We start from the raw sequence: 18,470 nt of genomic DNA on the forward strand, positions 1-18,470 counted from the left end.
GAGCTACTAAAGTAACCAAGTAAGACGGTAACACCAACTTGACTATTTTGCGCAATGTTGGATTACACATTACACTGACTCACTGCACCATCTTGTGGTTCAAACTGGTATTACGGTCACATTTCAAGACGTCGACGGAACAGTTTATATTCAGTCTTTTTGGGTGTAACATCATAACTGTTGCTCATTTTGAAGAGTTTAATTCCTTTAATAATGTTTTAAATGTTTTTTATGAAACATTTTTTGTTGCAAAAATGATCCTTATCACATGGTTTCTGAACATTTAGCCAGAGTAAAACATTTAGAGAACAACAAATACCTGAAAAGTTCCCTGCAACTTTCCAAACCGTTATGTTTTTTCACGTTTACGTTTAAATGTTTGATTAAAATACTTGTGTTTGTTCCCTTCACAATAAGCAAAAGGTATCACAACAGGTAAAAGGCAAATTTTTGAGCAATTTATGTTAAATATTTGTCCCAAATCTCTGCAATGATGGTAGGGACTGCAAAGTCATAATGGCCACATACAGCAACTGCTGCCAGATAGAAGAATACCAAATTTCACCTGAAGGAAATGGTTGCAAAACATTTCTTAGATTTATATTATATATTTGGTGACAAACTCGTCAGGATAAATTCTAGAGCACCTTTGATGTCTACTGGCCAAATTAATTTGTTTTCCCTGATGCAACAGGTGCAGATTGTTTTTAAAATGTCACACAGGTTAATAATATTTCTTGAGATGTGCTTTTATGTTTTAGTGAGCTTGTGTTTATTTCAGTCTTTTGAAGCTACTGTCAACTGTTTCACTGAAATATTTGCTGCAACCTTGCTGAGAGCAAATCATTGTGACTCAGCAGAATAAACTACGTCAGACCCTGCCTGCAGTTTAATTCATAGTAGCCACCGTGGAAACAGTGTACAAACACAGCAAATAAGGTTAAGAATATACTGTATTTACAAACCTGTTCAACATCACAGACTGAACACTGAAAACAATGGTGTAATGACAACAGCATGGAAACACACAAATATACTACTTCAAACGAAGCAAAAATATATCCTACTCGACAACAAACTGAGATTTTTTTTGCACTTCCAGTTGTAACTGACGACTCATCACCAGCGTTTACGAAGAGCCACTGATCTTTTTGCAGCTGATAGGCAGGAACTTCAGAAGCAATCACAGCACAAATAGATCCATAAATAAGAAAACAGTATAACAGTGAAAACATTAAAACGTTAAACATTAAATGAAATACATTAAAAAAAAAAAAAAAAACTTCATGCATGGTTATAGAGGCTGATATAGCCCTGTTTAAGAGTCTAGAGTGTCATGAGGACATGCCGTGCAGCCCAAGAATCACTAAAAACAGAATCAACTCAGTGCAAGTTAACATCACATGCAGCCAACTTGAAATTCTACTATGATGATTTCTCAGCACACAGATTCCTCCGGGTAAGGATTAACATTTTAACCATACGGCTGTATGCCTGTTTAGTTCTGGATATCAATTTTTGATTTTGGAATGCAAACAGATTCTTGTGGTTTCTGTTAAAATATTTGGCTTTTACTTGTTAAAGAAATAATCCACTCAGAGCAAAACTGCTGCAAAACCAGAGATATGTTGTTTGTATTCCTCTCCTCACCCAAGCCTACGTCACCCATAATGCAGATTGTCTGCCAGTAGCAGCTAATGTAGCCTCGAGCTGCAGGCCTCTAGGAAGAGATGAGCAGCAGCTTCAGAGTTTTATTAAGCTCACTTACTTGTAGATTTACTTCATTTTAAAACTTCTTCATGTCTTCAAGCTTAACTGTTACTGCCATTTAATCGTGTTTCTCGCAGCACCCTCTCAACTGTTTTATTCACATTTTGTGATCTGACTTTAATTTAGCAGATTTCGCTTTTAACTTTCACTTTTCTATGTTCATAAATGAAAAACAAAACAAACACCAACAGAAACTCATAAGTAACACACTGAACACAGAAATGTCCACACGCAGACACACCTCACCCTGTAGGAGATAACTCCCATCCACTGTGTAGTTGACATCAGCAGATAGTTCCCATAGAAAAGCTAAAGTTGATGCACACTGTGTGGACCTGTCTGATAACTCACCACATCTGTTTCAATTCTTAAGTGTGGTTTTGGCCACTGAAAATAATCTCCACTATAACTACAGTTCATGCATGGATGCTGGATACAGTGCCAACACAACAGGTCACATATAAACGCAGCTAGCACGATCTTACTCACTGGTTTACATACACCACCACTGGAACGTCAAGTTTAGCGAAGACACCCTGCTTTACCAGCTAATTTACTATAAACAGAACCATATTTTAGAAAATGCTGTACTGAAAGAAAAATAAAACAAGGAACTGAGACCATTAACTAGTCAGTTAAGTGTTTACTGATGCAATAAAGTTGAGAATTTGCATCATTTCCTTTTATGCACAGCCACAGCTGATAAATGCCTGACACGCCCACCTTCAATGCAAAAATTCCCCCGTTTTAATCTTTCTAATTTGAATTTTACTTTCAGTTGGTAATAATCTCAAAATGTATAAGCCAATGGTGAGTCCAAGCTCAAGGCCAGTAAGGCATTACTGACCAGCAGGAACTTTAACGGATACAACTTAGAAGTGACCCTGCACCATAATCCAGTTCTTCTTCACACCTGTATATGGCTCTCGCCAACCACTCAACAGGAGCTTTCTGGTCTCCAGCTGTAAGGGTAGTTAGGACCCCCATCACAATCTGGCACACCAGAATGATAACCTCTTTAAATATTTATTTTATCCAACAAACAGTCTAAAGCTGAATGTTTACAATGTGAATAAATATATAAATACAAAAAAAGCACAGCTAAAGCTGAAACCATTGACATTTAACCTATTATAAAAATAGTTCCATCGATCAACTACATAATAAATTCATTATTTCAGCACTAACTCAAAGTGGTTTCTCTTGTATAACCAAAATAAACTGCATGCCTGGTTATTAAGCCACAAAACCAGCAGCTCTCTAGAGCTTTTGTACAGAGCCCCCCGAGAATGCAATCCGTGTAGTGGATAATGCAGTCCACTGGGGATACAAGGAGCCAAATGTTTATACAATATATCCATGCATAGACAATTTCTCACACATATACTGGTAAAAGATGAATGTGGATTCCAGGCATATATCAAAAATCATGAGGAGGAGATTAAATTTGACCAATGCTGCCAAGATGTTTTACAGGTAAATTCATTATTGTGTAAGTGCTATAAATTCACAGCTGTGTGTAGTGTTTTCTGACAGAGACAAAGAGGTTTAGCGAGAGCTGGGTTGCCACTAGTATTAATATGCAAATAATCTCAAAAGGTGGTGAATGTGGTGAAACGACTTGGAAGTTGTGCACAAAACAATCAGGTGAGTATAGAAAATAACAGGTATGCATTTCTGTAGTGCGTAAACATTACTTCACTCTAATCTGCAGAAGCTTATGGATGTTTTTCTTAGCGTTGCTGACGTAACTTAGACTTTTCCCCCTGTGGGATAAATAAAATATCTGTGTGCATCTATCCATCTGGCTCCAGGCCTTTCTGTCCAGTCAACAGACTAAGACTAGCTCAGTCTTCTTTTCTGACTTTGACAGCTTTAGCAAAGCGATGAGGTAAATTCACAGTACACTGAGGGCACGATGAGGGAGAACATGGTCAATGGGGGTTTCGAGGTTTCGAGATCAGTGTGCCGCGTTCAGATCCTGATTCTGGTTCTGGTTGAGGTTATTGAGATTGTGGAGCGCGTGGTGTCGGTGATGCCGGTGCAGGAGAATGCCGTTTGACTCGGGTATGTCAGTGGGTTCGAATGCGCTCGACACCAGGGGCATGAACTGCCGGAAAATGCTGACGCTGCCATGCCAGAAGGTCGGCTGAGGTAATCGTCCAGCAAGACTCCAAGTGCGGGTGGCCGGGTCGTAGGCTTCTACGACATCGGACAGCTCAAACGTATTGTCGTAACCACCAGACACGTACAATTTAGCCCCCAGGGCCGCCACACTGCCTCCAACATGGACCTGAAAAAGAAAACAAAATTTTTAAGCATGTATTTTTGCTATAATTCATAATAATTTATACATCTAACAATAACAATAAAAAGCAGCCAGACAGACAGACATAGACAATTTTTATTTTTTTTCTTTGTGTAGCCTTTGATTCATTATTGTATATAATAAGTTGATTTTTTTTTTTTTTCAATTCAACGAAAACAAAAAATGCTTATTTAAAAGAAGCATCATATGTGTCCCACACTAACGACTGCCCTGAACATACTGTATGTACAACCACTTTCTCAACATATTGTCATGAGAGAAATATTGCTTTTCTTTGAAAAAAGTAACAGATATATTATTAAACGTATATTCCTGAGATCACAAATACAAAGCTAAAAAACTAAATGAACTAGTGGAAGATAAGGCGTTGTACACTCTCTCTAATTATCTAATTTGTTTCTCTGGCAAGCCAGTCAATTTGTGATAAGGTGTGGTTGTCCTAAACTGAAATTGGAGGTGAGAAATGTGGATACGTTTATTTTTATTCATGCATTTATTATCATGTTGTAACTGACTTAGTTTGAGTGACATTTGTGCTCTTCTGCCTAAGGACAGGGATCAGATCACAATGATTGCTATTGGAGCACATAAGCACCTGGTGTGAAATACTAACCTGGGTCATCGGACTAATTTTGTCCCACTTGTTCTTTTGAGGATTATAAACATCAACTTCAGCTGAGTCATCCCTGCAAATAGAAAGAAACTCAAGTCAAAGAGCTGCCAAAGCAACAAAACAATCTCAGCTTCAAATCTAACAACCCAGTCAAAACATGTTTATTTCTCTTTCATATGTAAAGACCAACCTCATCAACAGTCAGTAGCAAATTGATGTAATATTTGTTATATTAAATAACAAATGCAGAGCCCAAAGAACTAAATTGATCTTTCAACATGAAAGAACTGGATAGAAAAGATCAACACTAGTGTGTTCATGTGGTCCAGTGTCCCTCATTCTGTGAAAGTCTAAATCGGGTGGCACCGGGGTCGTTTTAGGTCATTGGCCGCAAGCAGCACAATTTGATCTCAAGTGGGCAGGGCAAGTAAAATCATTGCACAAGAGCTCATATAAAAAAAAAAAAAAATCTCCTGAAAACAATGAAAACTCAATGAAAAAAAGGGATTTCAGATTACTTCTCTGCAACTTTGACCCTTTTTAAAAACCATTTATTAGACCCTTCAGGAGTATGCTTAACACTGTTGCTGTTAGCACATGTGGAAGAACGACTCAGATCCTTTACACATAAATCGTAAGGTAAGTATTTAAGATAAAAATGAAAAACAAGAGCAGTTTGAATTAAGTGCATTTAAATATAAATATACATTTACATAACTCAGGTTTTCAAGTAAAAATTACATTTCCCTTGAAGATAAAGTAGACGAATATAAAGAATACAGCTAAGTCTCCTCCTAAACAAATTACTTAAGCGAATGTACTTAATTACATTCTGTCCCTGGTGTTTACGGTTTTAAAACTATAGTCTAAATGCAAAAAGTAAATTAAAGATGTAAGAAACAACTGGAAAAGATTCTACCTCACCTGACAAAGTAGATGAGGCCATTTAGGGTAACAGTTTTCGGTGTGAAGGACCACGGAGGCAGCTGTCCACAGTTGACCATGGTCCAGCGGTTGGTGTCTGCATCGTAGCTCTGGATGACCATGGTGTCCTCACCGGTCAGAGAGCCGATGGCATACAGGCGTCCGCTGCATGCGGTGGTGGAGCAGTTATCCATCGGATGCAGCATGGCTGGCAGGGCCTCCCAGCAGTCCAGAGCCTGATCGTAACGCTCTGTGCTGTCCGAAGCCACCACATACAGCTGGCCCTTCAGGATGCAGGAGCTGTGATATTCACGAGCCTTCAGCATGGGTGACACTTCTGTCCATTCGTTCACGCTGGACTTGTAGCGCCACACACCGTCATAGAGGCGGGAGCCATCAGAGCCACCTAAAGGACACAGATATGTGTCTTCTTGGTTAGAAATGGTCAGAAATATCATGAAATTGCACATATTTGCCAAATGCATTAATGAAGATTCATTGCATCTGCTGTAGATGAAAGCTGATTATCCTTATGGACCCCACAGAAGTCCATTTTGAGCCAGGGAAAACCCCTGAAGTTAAATTTGATACAACCTAAACAGCCACGGTTAGGAAATCAGTGGTGTGGGATTTTATTTCTAAATTAGTGTACAAGGCAGTAATTTTGAAGGTCTTTATCACCAGCCAAGGAGGTAATGTGATTGATCTGGTTGGCCTGAATGTTAGCAGCATTACTCAGAGAGGTCGTTGCAGATATGAATGAAAGATTTTACCAGAGGTCCGACTATTAAGTGAACCTTTGGATATGACCCAGACCTGGTTCTGCATCCATTAATTTTTGGGAGGACTCTTCCAAAAAGACAGAGCCAAATAAACATTTCATAACATATCTGCACAAATACAAATTAAACTGGAAGACATTTTCATCTGTCAAGAAAAGATCTGTCTCAGTGGACAGTCTCAAAGTGCTCTTGTTTTGTATAGAAGCTTTGCTTTAAGTCTGGAAATCCCATTTTAAAAGTCACCATCTGGAATCACCAGACTGTGAAAATTACAGCATCTTCTAAACAACTCCTCTTAGTACGTTTAATTAAAGAAAGTGTATCAAATGTTAGGAACAGTAAATCCGCTTGACAACATTATGCAATCATATACGGCTGTTATTTCTGCCACTGACGCATGAGGTAACACTGCTAACTTTGTAGCCCACCATCAGAATCTTGTAGGAGTCACAAGCCTAAAGTGAAGGTCTATGATGATTTCTCAAGAAGATTTCTCACTGTTCAGACATGCTCAGTTACTGGTAATGATGGTGATGATAAAGATAACACCACTGCTGTTCTGTCAGCACACTGTGTCCTGACTCACTTCTCCTTGTTCACACAAAGTCAGTAGCCGTAGAGACTGCAGTTTATTAATAAACAGCAGATGATATTTTTCTCAAATCATGAAAGACCAGGAACAGCAAAATCAAAACAACAACCTCCATAATGCTAGAGCTGAGGCTTCTAAATACAAATGGTGATGTCACAATGGTTATGGCTATGGGCAAATAAAATGCTTGCCAATATCTATCCATTTTATGGTTAAGATGACTCAAATCTGTAAAAACCATGGTAACCAACCATGGTGTCAAACTGGACTGTGATTTTAAGCAAGATAAACAAGATAAAGATATATATTTATATTTAATGTGAGTTTTTACCAGTTGAGGCTTTAATACAAGGTCAAATCTGGGTTATATTTTAAAGTTTTTGAACATTTTATTGATGCTTTTATCATCTGGACTATTGTAACACAATTTATGTTGGCCTTAGCAATGCTTTATTATTTGCTTTTAAAACCTTTAATGTCACTGAGGTTAGTGGACCAGCTCCTCCTGCTAGTCCCCCCAAAACAGAGGCAATCATCCCCAAACCGTGGAATCATTTCCCTGCCCATGTTAGGATGTCCAGCTAGTTGCCTGTTTTTAAAATGCATCATAAAACAATTTTTTACTCAATAGCTTTTAACTGAGTATGAAAATGGTGTGTTCTAATGTTGTATTGAATGATTTATTGTTTTGTTGTGGTGTTTTGGTGTTTTTGTACAGCATTTTTTCAAACACTGTTGTTTTTAAAAAAGTGCTAAATAAAACTGGATTGGACTGGATCAACATCACAGCCTTACTTTTAATGTCTTCAGATAGCTTACCTGTGACATACATATCATTTCCGAGTGCTGCTATGCTGTAGCCTCCTCCCAGGTGGTCGGGGAATTCAGCCAGGTAGCGCCACTGTCCAGTATGAGGGTTGTAACAGTCCACTGTGACCAGCTCATCACAGTCCTGGTCGCAGCCTCCGACCACCACCAGGATTTCTGCCAATCCCGTGGACGGCCGAGGCCGCATGCGATGACAAGGTCTGTCGTGACGGTCGTATTCACAGGACTGGAAGCTACGCGCTTCATTCACCATACGGAGACAGGTAGGTGAAAGGTAGACAAGTGGGTCGCTCTCCACATGGGCCAACAGGAAGAACCTCCTGACAAAGGGGAGTCGGACTTGCTGGAGGAGCTCGGGCCAATAGTGTAGTCGTCGCTGGAGATCAGCCTTCACCCAACGCACTGCAATTTGATAAACTGTCTCCTCCTTGTCCACACAAAGCTCATCATCCGACACAAACTCAAGGAGGCGTTTCCATGGCAAGCGTTCAAAGTCTGTCCCTTTAGCTAGCTCCATTATGTTTTTGAGGACAAAACGCCGCGCGCTGGCTGCCAGCTCTTTGCAAGCATAGGCCTCTGCAAAGTCCTGGATTTCTAAACAGTTGGAAACATCCAACCGCTGCTCCAGAAAAGCACAACATGCCTCTTTGACTGAGGGGAACTGAAACAGATCGGCCGTCTTCAGCAGCAGGTCCACGTTATCCTGAGTGACGGTGATCCGTCCTGTGTAACAGAAGTCCACCAGCAGACCTAAGAGCTCACCTGACACCTCGTGTAAAACAACCCGGTCCATAACACTCTCCCTGAGTGTCCCTGCAAACATAGCCCGGAAGTAGGTGCTGGCAGCGGCCAACACCGTGCGATGACAGTGGAACTCACGCCCCTCGGCACATAAAGTCACATCGAAAAACTTTCGTTCGGCACGCAGTTCGTGAATTCCTCGAAGCAGGTTGAAGGCGTGGGCCGTGTCGAAAAAAGGCAAGGTGGAAGGCTGTGTCTGCAACACTGGCTTTTCCATTTCTCCTCTTTTAGGGTCTCTCTTTTTCCAATGGCCGATCTCAAAACTCTGTTTTCATCTGAAACAGATCAACACAAGAAATGTAAGTCAAATCTCACTCAAAACACCACAAAGGGCTGCAGTTTTTAAGCCCTTTGGTCAAAAACTATATATAAAAAAAAAACCAACAACAACAGTTTTCTATAAGTTCATTTTTAAGAAAAGACTATCCGTCAACACAGGAAACTTGTTGCACATCACTTTACAAGTTGGTCACTAACAGACATTCCAGCCTCCAGTTACCAAGGGAATCCTCTAATGTATTTACCACCTTCTCATACATTTATGTCCTGTGCTCTCTTAGATAATAACTTTATTCACCTTAAAGTTGTGAATAATTTAACTTGGGACCCACCTACTGTCAGCTGTTATTTCACCCATCACCTCTTGAAGCCACTGACCGTCACTGACTATATAGCCTGTGGCTGCCATGCCACTGTTAGTCGTTTCCTGTGTGGCCCCTTAAGATATTTCGTTTTTAGTCGTGTGTGACCAAGAGAAACAAATTTTCACGAGTGTGGAACTGCAGGTAATGCAGATAATCATTCCATTTCCACAAAATTACAACAACTTGTAACACAAATAGTTCTTACACCCTAATTTCAGTTACCTAATAATGTTTTGCTCAACTTTCCATTTGTTTGCAAGACTACAAGTTTCCTCTGCTGTTTCTGGAAGTTATTATCATACCCAGACAGGGTTCAGATGTGAAGTTGAAGGCTTGTAAATTTGACTACTAGCTAAAAATGTAAGTCAATGGATGAGAAAGGAACCCACTCAAAACACACACACACACACACACACACACACACAGTATCAAAGGAACGGCACAAATATACAAAATCTGAATCTTTTGCTCCCTCGGACAGGAACATTTTCAGGCTAACTGGTTCAGAATATTTTTGTTGCTCTAAATTACAACACTGACATTAGCTGCTCTGTGTGAAATATACAGTCCCGAGTTAGACAGGAAAGATGTTGACGTTAGGGTAGAAAAATAAAATACAGCCTAAAGGAAAAACTGTAAGCCCTGTAGTGAAGCTCACAAGTTTTATCCCCTAATCTCCCCTATAGGAAGCATTTTAGGGATGAAATTTCCCCCTAATTTCAAAACCCCCTACGGAGAAGATGAAAAGGATCTTTGAGATGTTTGCACGATGAATATGTACATTAAAAAAAAAAGTTACTAGTCATCTGACTAATCGCTGCAGTATACCAGTGTCAAGCATAGACAAACACTTAGCTGTCTATACTGATAAATTTAGTACTGGCTTTGACATTAAATGACATTCGGTGAAACTTCACCGTTATAGAAAACTGGTAAAAAATTAGTCATTCCCACAACAAGACAAGCAAATCTCTATAATACACAGTGATCATTACAGAAATAATACAGTCATATGTGAGCACACCAATTATAATAATCAATGTAAAGTTTTTAGCTCAAATATATTCTTCTCCTACCTGATGAGCCTCCAGGCAACGTTTCACAAGCAAAGCGACAGAATTCAACGTCTAGAAAGCACGACAGCAAAGCTCAGCATGACTCTGAATACGAACAGCTCCTTAACTGTGTTTAAGACCGAGAGCCTGGCTGAGGTTGGGGTTTATAAATACACCAGCAGTGTCCATTTTCAGAGAAGGGTGGGGGGGGAAACACCTAACATGCAGTGGGCTGACGCTGTGGGGAGAGTGTAACCACCCCCCCTCCACACTGGTATGTCTCTGTGGTCAGTCAGTCTTTGAGAGAAAAGCCAGCTGAGCCTGGGCCTCCTCCAAACCTGGAGCACAGCAGCAGACCAAAACACAGCTTCCTCTCCTAATACCTAAAAAATTTCTTAGCAAAGCAGCAAAGAATCACAGATCTGCTTGGATCACAGGACAAGACCCTCTGCTAGAAACATACTCGTAGTATGCGGGTCAGACAAACGACATAAATTGCGTAGTTTGGATAAAATTCAAAACACTTCCACTGACTTTACATATGGAAACTGCTAAATTAAAATGGTGATGTCATGCTGTCTTCAGTATTACATTTAAAGCAGTACAGCTTTAAAGAGATCCTACCGGATTCTGGAGTTTTTAAAGCAATGTCCGAATTTGGCTTGTAAATTTGTTCGCATTAGTCTGTCCTCAAAAATTCCACTCTTAACTAAAAAAGAAGCTTCAGTGGCATGATCATTACTTCTCCACAACGCAAAGCCCCCAATTTTTTTTTGTGCCATTCAAAAGTACCAATATTTTGGCTATCCCGGATAGCTTGGGCCAGATATTTGTTTGATCCTGACTCAAAAATCTAAAGTGGAAATTGTGAACAGATCTATGCTACCAATTCATTCAGTTAAACGTCATATTGCTCTGTGTTTATTACGTCATATGCCAGCAGCAGTGAAAATGAATTGCTAGATGAAAAACTTAAAGAAAGGGTTCTGGAAATACTACAGTAGTTTTGTTGCTTGACCACCAGGACATCACCCGCTGCCTCAAGCTGACCACTTTCACCATCGCCATCTTAGCTTACACTTTACAGCTACAAGATGAGTCTGACTGAGATAGAAGAACAAGGTAAGGGTTAATATTTTAGGAAAAATATCAACCACTCTCAGATTTCATTTGCTGTTTTTTTTGCTTATGAACTTTTTTCACATTTACTAAAACAGTGGATTGCCAGCGGGAAAGAAAGCAGCATTTAAATAATGTATTTATGATTTGGACTCGTGATCAAAGGGCAATTTGAAGGCAACATATTGGCCTCTAAATCACTACAGACCAAGGAATTGATTAAGAAAATCATCAGAATGTAAGTCTTAACTGAAAATAATAGCTAGTACCAGGCTTGGTCAGAGATAAAATAACAAAAATAAAAATCTCCTAACATGGATGTATTAGATGTTTTTTTATACTGTTCGAAGAAACACGAGATAGTCTATCCATCAAATTGTGACTCTGGAAAAACAGATTAAACATTAAACAGATTAAATTCTGATATAAACATATGGTAACAAATTCCTGCATCTCCTCTGCAGCTGCTTCCTGAGAAGTACAGTTTAACCCGTACCAGCATTGAATTTCAGTTATACAGTCCTATTAAATCACCAGGAGAACAAGACCAGATGGTAGGGTGGTTAATAGAAACCTGCATTAAATCTCATGCAAGATTCTTGTCAGTATTTGGAGATAATCATTCCTTCTCTAAACACACAGGTATCTCCTTACAGAGATTTGTTTAAAGGTTGTAATAAAGCCCCTATTCCTCTGGCCAAAGGATTTAGCTCACATTCAACACCAGGGTTCAACAATGCAGAGGTCCAAATAGCTCTGCGAGGGATCAAACTCCTCTCCTGAAGGGCAGGCAGGGCCTCACAACTCAGCCTGCACTGAGAAAACACATGTCCCTAACTTCTGTGTAAGTGATTGTCATTATGTTTGAAGAGATTACGGCATTTTCTTCCAACAAACTGATGGGCTTTCATTTCACTCAGTCGTGAAACGATTTATTACTCCCACTGTCTCTACTACAAAGACTGAAAATCTAACATTCAGATCTCCCACTTAAACAACTACAAATACTTTGTTCTGCTAAGTGGAAAGAGGTGAAACTGAAAATGTACACACATATTTACCTGAAATATTTTACCTTACTAAACATACAGTAAGGCACAAATAGATTTAAATAGTACAGTGCAAAAGTCTTTCGCCACCCCTAATTTATTTATATTTTGCTAAGAAAATGGGAAAGATGTGCAGTGAAACCAAAGAGCATCTTTGAGTTACAGCAGACAAAACACTAAATGCAACCACAAAAATATTTTAAATGAAGTAGAGGGCTCAACAAAATAAAAGATGCTGAAAGTTAACTTGAAAAAGTTCAATAAAGCAAACATACCGCCCCCTCCAAAACACAAGGCTTACTAAATGTAGAATGCAGACTATTGAGCAACTTATACTCAGTGTGTTTACCAACAGCCCAAGAATAGCTGACAGAAATGTGTAGTCCGTAGGGAGGCAAACAGCCGAGGTGTGGAAACAATCTTAATGCTATGAGTAAAGACCACAGAGAGACCAGTCCACCGCCCTAAAGCCCCCCTGCCCTTGTGAACCAGTCAGGTTTTAGACAGAACCACAGCACTGAAACTGCTCTGACCAAAGTGTTTAATGACATATATCTGAATACAGACAGTGGAAAATGTCAGTATTAGTTTTACTGGATCTCAGTGCAGCATTTGATACAAATGACCACAACATATTACTCAAACCACTGGAGAACTGGGCAGGTCTTTCAGGAAGTGTACTAAACTGGTTCAAAACATACTTAGAAAACAGGAAATACTTTGTATCAATAGGTAACTTCACATCTGAGCAGACAAGTATCACATGTGGAGTTCCCCAAGGTTCCATCTTGGGACCCCCTCTGTTTAACATTTACATGCTCCCACTGGCACAGATTATAAAGAACAACAAAATAAACTATCATAGCTATGCAGATGACACACAAATATATATCACAATGTCACCAGGAGACCGAGGCCCTGTACAGGCTGTTGGTAAATGCATTGAGGAAATTAATGACTGGTTGTGCCACAATTTTCTCCAGCTAAACAAAAACAAAACTAAAGAAATAGTCTTTTGGGCCAAAGAAAAACGATTACAGGCCTCCAGAGAACTTCAATCTATACACCTAAAAACGACAAACCAGGAGAGAAATTTGGGTGTAGTGACGGATGCAGACCTAAACTTAGAAAAACACATTAAGACAATAACAAAGTCAGCTTACTATCACCTCAAGAATATATCAAGGATAAAAGATCTGATGTCTCAACAGGACCTGGAAAAACTAGTCCATGCATTCATCTTCAGTAGGCTTGATTACTGTAACAGCATTCTTACAGGTCTGCCTAAAAAAAAAAAAAAAAAAAAAAAAAAAAATATAAATCAGTCAGACAAGTACAGCTCATTCAGAACTCTGCTGCTCGAGTCCTCACTAAGACCAAAAAAGTGGACCACATCAGTCCAGCTCTGAGGTCTTTACACTGGCTGCCTGTCCGTCAGAGGATAGACTTTAAAGTTCTGATGCTGGTCTATAAAGCTCTGAATGGTTTAGGACCAAAATACATCAGTGACCTCCTGACCCAGTATGAACCTTCCAGATCCCTCAGCTCATCTGGATCCAGTTTTTTATCAGTTCCCAGAGTCAGAACCAGACACGGAGAAGCATTTGAATAAAACACCAAAGCCACACTTTTAAGCTTAAATTTCAAAACTTACATTTTAACTACTGATTTTATCTCGTTCTTTCGGTCACTATCCAAAATAACAAGATCGCGGGGTGGCTGGCCTCTCCCTTAAAGATAGGGTGAGAAGTTCAGCCATCCGGGAGGGGCTCAGTAGAGCCGCTGCTCCTCCACATTGAAAGGAGCCAGCTGAGGTGGTTTGGGCATCTGACAAAGATGCCTCCTGGGCGCCTCCTGGGTGAGGTGTTCCGGACATGTCCCACCGGGAGGAGGCCCCGGGGCAGACCCAGGACACGCTGGAGAGATTATATCTCTCGTCTGGCCTGGGAACGCCTTGGTGTTGCCCCGGATAAGCTAGAGTAGGTGGCTGGGTAGAGGGAGATCTGGGCTTCTCTGCTTAGGCTGCTGCCCCCGCGACCCGGCCCCGGATAAAGTGGAAGAAGATGGATGGATAAAACTAAACTCATGAACTAAAGTTATAACAACAAATGATAATAATGTTTGTCAAAAGCTATGCTAAAAATGCAGGACGGCTGACATATTTAATAAATGTATCATATCTATTCCTTCAAATGGTTGTTCTCGTATCCAGGAGACATGTATCTTCAGACAAACAATTAGAACAACTGTAAATAGAAACTCTGAGGTTACTTTGACATCTAAATGAACCCAGTACACTGAATCAGAGTTCAAACATCCTGTAATGAGGCACAGAAACCACAGCCATAATAGCAGCTCTGTGAGACTGTACTGCACAGGTCTACTTTGAGCTAAATCATATCAGCTTGCGTGGCTGGTATGAGGTTTAACATGTTCACCATCCTTCATTTGCAAATGAGCAACAAAAACAAACATATTTTGGAAGGAGATGAATAAATTAGTTTTCCCAGATCTTAAACCCAAATAGCAAAGAAAACTTTTAGGCTTAGTATCGGTGCAACAAGATTAGTACAAGCAATCTTAAGGGGACTACTACATCACCTAAGTAACAATAAAAGCATGCTGGTTGAAAAAGAAGACAGTGGCAATAAAATAAAGAATTAATAATTAACTAAAAGAGCCAGAAAAGCCATTATCACTATCACAAAACTAAGTAATGCAGAGCAAAACGCAGAAGCTGGTTGAAATAGCAGTAAGTCACAATCTTAACCCACAAACACACAGTTGAGATATTGCCAAGAGAATAGCACTCTATCATCAGAACTCTCCTCTGACTGGCAATAAGCACTCCAACCCTAATTGGTGATGGAAATCAGCTGCACAGATGGTGGAGCGTGAAAACAGACACACCCACACAGGTAAAACCTGGGGAGGCCTGCTAGAGCTGCAACACAGACTAAGCAGATTTCTTGGCAATCTATCCAACAAATATCAAGACATTTTATTTGATGCACAGGATCAACTGGTCCATTGTTTGTTCAATATAGTTTCATGAGACAAAGCTCTTATTGGACATTTGCCGTTGTTACTTTAATACGAAAATTCGACATTAATAGTCTTTTAGGATTGATTCATTAATTTTGGCAGCAGCAGAAACAGACAGAAAAATGGGCATCTCTGGACCTTAGCATACACGGGTAGTTACTACTTATTTCATGTTTATATTTATAGAATGCCTTCTTGGAGTGTGCTGACAAGTCAAAAAAGATGTCTTTGTAGCTGCATTTTGCTGAATAGATGAGCAAAAAGATTACATATTGTAGCTCAATCACCAATTCATCTTCTGTTTATCTGGGTCACAGGGGAACCAGTCTAAAGCTACCTTTAAGCTATATTATGTGTTTAACTGTTTCGTATTTTTCCCATAGCACAATTTCATCATCCGTTTCGTGAAATCAGCCACTCTACTGCAGATACACACATCCATGTTTGTGATTAGTCAGATGCTAATGCAAGCACTGCACCTTTTCATGTGAACATGCAGTTAACCCTGGGGTAACTTAGCGAGTTTATAACCAGCTCCGCGTGACTGCTTATCCCGACAGCCGATGTTGAGGTAAGTGATTCCAGATAACAGAAAGATACCCTGGGTATGGTGAACTCGTTTTGTAGTACAGACAGTACATAATGTAGTACATAACAATATTCAGGTTCATGCAGTTTCAGCCAGAACCTGGCAGGATAACAACCACACAAAGACAGCTTCCCTCTCTCTGCTGCTGCTCCAGGCTGTTGAGGCAAAGGCAAACATCAGAGTGGAGTGACATGAAAGTCTTGGGTTGTCCACAGCTGAGGCTGTGTTGGCCTTAAAAAGGCAAACACCACTACTCCTCTACAGAGGAGGGCCAGCATGAAGCTACTAGAAGGATTAACATTTAGATGCAGGATATTATGAGACTTAATGGATTCTTGTATGTTGCTGCAGCAGAAACTGATCTAAACAGAGTGGTTTCACTCTTGAAATTACACAATTACAAGACAACATGTTTTAACCAACAAAAAGCATCTAATTACCTTTGCTTTTCAGTGACATAGGTCATTAAATATGCCAGAGATATGTTTTTGGTTTGCTTATTTGTTTTATTCCCCAGATGAAAAAACTCACTCATCCTCACATTTATACATACAGCCAAATTATAATTACCAAATTAATCAAACCTGTATTCGGACTCCTTAGAAAATCCACAGAGAGAGAATCACTAGCTGACCAGCAAAACATTTCACGACCCTGAACTTCTTCATGTCAGGTGACATAGCTAACCACTACACTTCCCACAAAACAGTTAATAACCATTTCAAATATAATAGTCAAATTTCATGATGAGATCATTAGAAGTCCCTTTAGAAATTATGTCCATGAAGAATGGATTGGTGCAACTTCAGCAGTGACCCTGATGTTATACGAAGAACAGAACACAGAACGCGTTTAGTTTACAACTAAAGTTATGATCGCTGATTGTTGTGGCTGTGTTGTGTTCACCATTTGGGCATAACATGAGACATGACTCCTGGATTAAAGGACACATCTTATTTTATTGAGCATGTTACAGATTATCTGTGCATGCAAAATTTATTATCATCTTATAAAATACGACGCAACTTTAAAGATTAGACTTACCAGCAACTATATTTTAAATGTACAGTTATACCAGTCCTTTTATGTCTCTATTTTTCCACTAATGTGCCCTGCAAGTGGCACTTTCAGTGAAAGAATCCATCTGTTGCCAAATGAATAATCAAGGCATTATTCATTAACTTGTGCAGGGAACAGTGGGAATGAGTTTAAGTGCCATGCAGAACATTTGTTTCTGCATTATGACTCAGCCTTTACTGGCAGGAATGACTTCTCCAAATAATGTTCTTTCATCTGTTCCCTCGAATTCGTGCTCCTGTAATAAAACTTGCACAAACACTTTTATCACTCAGCTCGTGCAGCCATACATGTCCACATTACTGAGCACAGTGAGGCTTTAGTCCTGAAAAGCTTAGCAGGAAAAAAATGTTCCCTCCTCCCTCTCATAAGCCGTGCTTGGTCCAAGATAATATTCAAATGGTCTAGATAATGTTCAGCCACAGTTCAGATACACTGACAGGTCCAGAATAGGGTCGATAACAACTAAAGCAAACCTATTAACATAATGGGAAAATACACTGATGGAAACTGTTAGCAACTTCTGTGTAGCCAATTACTTTCATGTATTGACTTGTTTATGTTGTTAAAAAGCATTTTCATTAGCATGTGGTGTTTATAACAATACATAAGCTGCATGCAGAACGCTATTTGAATGCGAAAGCTCCCATTTTAAACAGTCAACACCGCCTGCGATCATCAAAGTAAAGTCATATTTATACGAACGACATTTTTCCAACGTTACAGCTAACGTTGGGCTGCCCGCCGCTCGGAACAAGTAACTGTCGTGAAAAGCAGGCTGGCTCAGTTTTAGACAACTTACCGATATGTGTCGTCAACGGGTGGTGATGATTTTACAGGGTGTAACGCCCGAACATCTTAGAAATAGAGCCGAAATTAAAGTTTGACGCTGCTGATCTATCTGGCCTCCTCTGCGCCATGACAGCCTGTACCGTAATGAATGCTGCCTTCAAGTGCTGTCGTAAAAAAGGGCTTCGAACGCAACACCAGGGAAATCTTCCACACGAGACGAGACGCTATAATAAAAAAAATAAAATAAATGTTTATTGTTTTACTGAATTGTACATATAAGGATTCTTAACAAATAAACATTATTTTCTGGGGCATGTACAAATAAAATTCTCATCACAAAATCTGAAGAATAGAATAGAATAGAATAGAATAGAATAGAATAGAATAGCCCTTTATTGTCATAGTACATCAAAACGAAATTAGGGTTGCTCCACAACAACTGTGCAGGAATAAAATATAAA

At 39.7% G+C, this 18,470-nt stretch overlaps 1 protein-coding gene across 3 annotated transcripts; it reads right to left on the minus strand.

Moving 5' to 3' along the window:
- Positions 1-935: 935 nt before the first annotated feature.
- On the minus strand, positions 936-18,168 carry klhl21 (kelch-like family member 21). 3 transcript variants are annotated; one of them, XM_040038102.1, is made up of 5 exons: positions 18,020-18,168; positions 7,830-8,914; positions 5,637-6,042; positions 4,713-4,785; positions 936-4,063 (listed from the first exon to the last, which is right to left on the minus strand). In XM_040038102.1, exons 2-5 carry the CDS (start codon positions 8,854-8,856, stop codon positions 3,731-3,733), a joined length of 1,839 nt encoding a protein of 612 aa, XP_039894036.1. In that variant the 5' UTR covers positions 8,857-8,914; positions 18,020-18,168; the 3' UTR covers positions 936-3,730. The 3 variants fall into 3 exon arrangements, with proteins under 3 accessions (XP_039894036.1, XP_039894038.1, XP_039894037.1); XM_040038104.1 differs by lacking the exon at positions 18,020-18,168 and adding an exon at positions 15,281-17,999; XM_040038103.1 differs by lacking the exon at positions 18,020-18,168 and adding an exon at positions 10,360-12,507.
- Between the last annotated feature and the right edge of the window lie 302 nt (positions 18,169-18,470).

This window comes from Simochromis diagramma, unplaced genomic scaffold (genome assembly GCF_900408965.1).
Source record: "Simochromis diagramma unplaced genomic scaffold, fSimDia1.1 OVJJ01000061.1, whole genome shotgun sequence".
NCBI classification, from domain to species: domain Eukaryota; kingdom Metazoa; phylum Chordata; class Actinopteri; order Cichliformes; family Cichlidae; genus Simochromis; species Simochromis diagramma.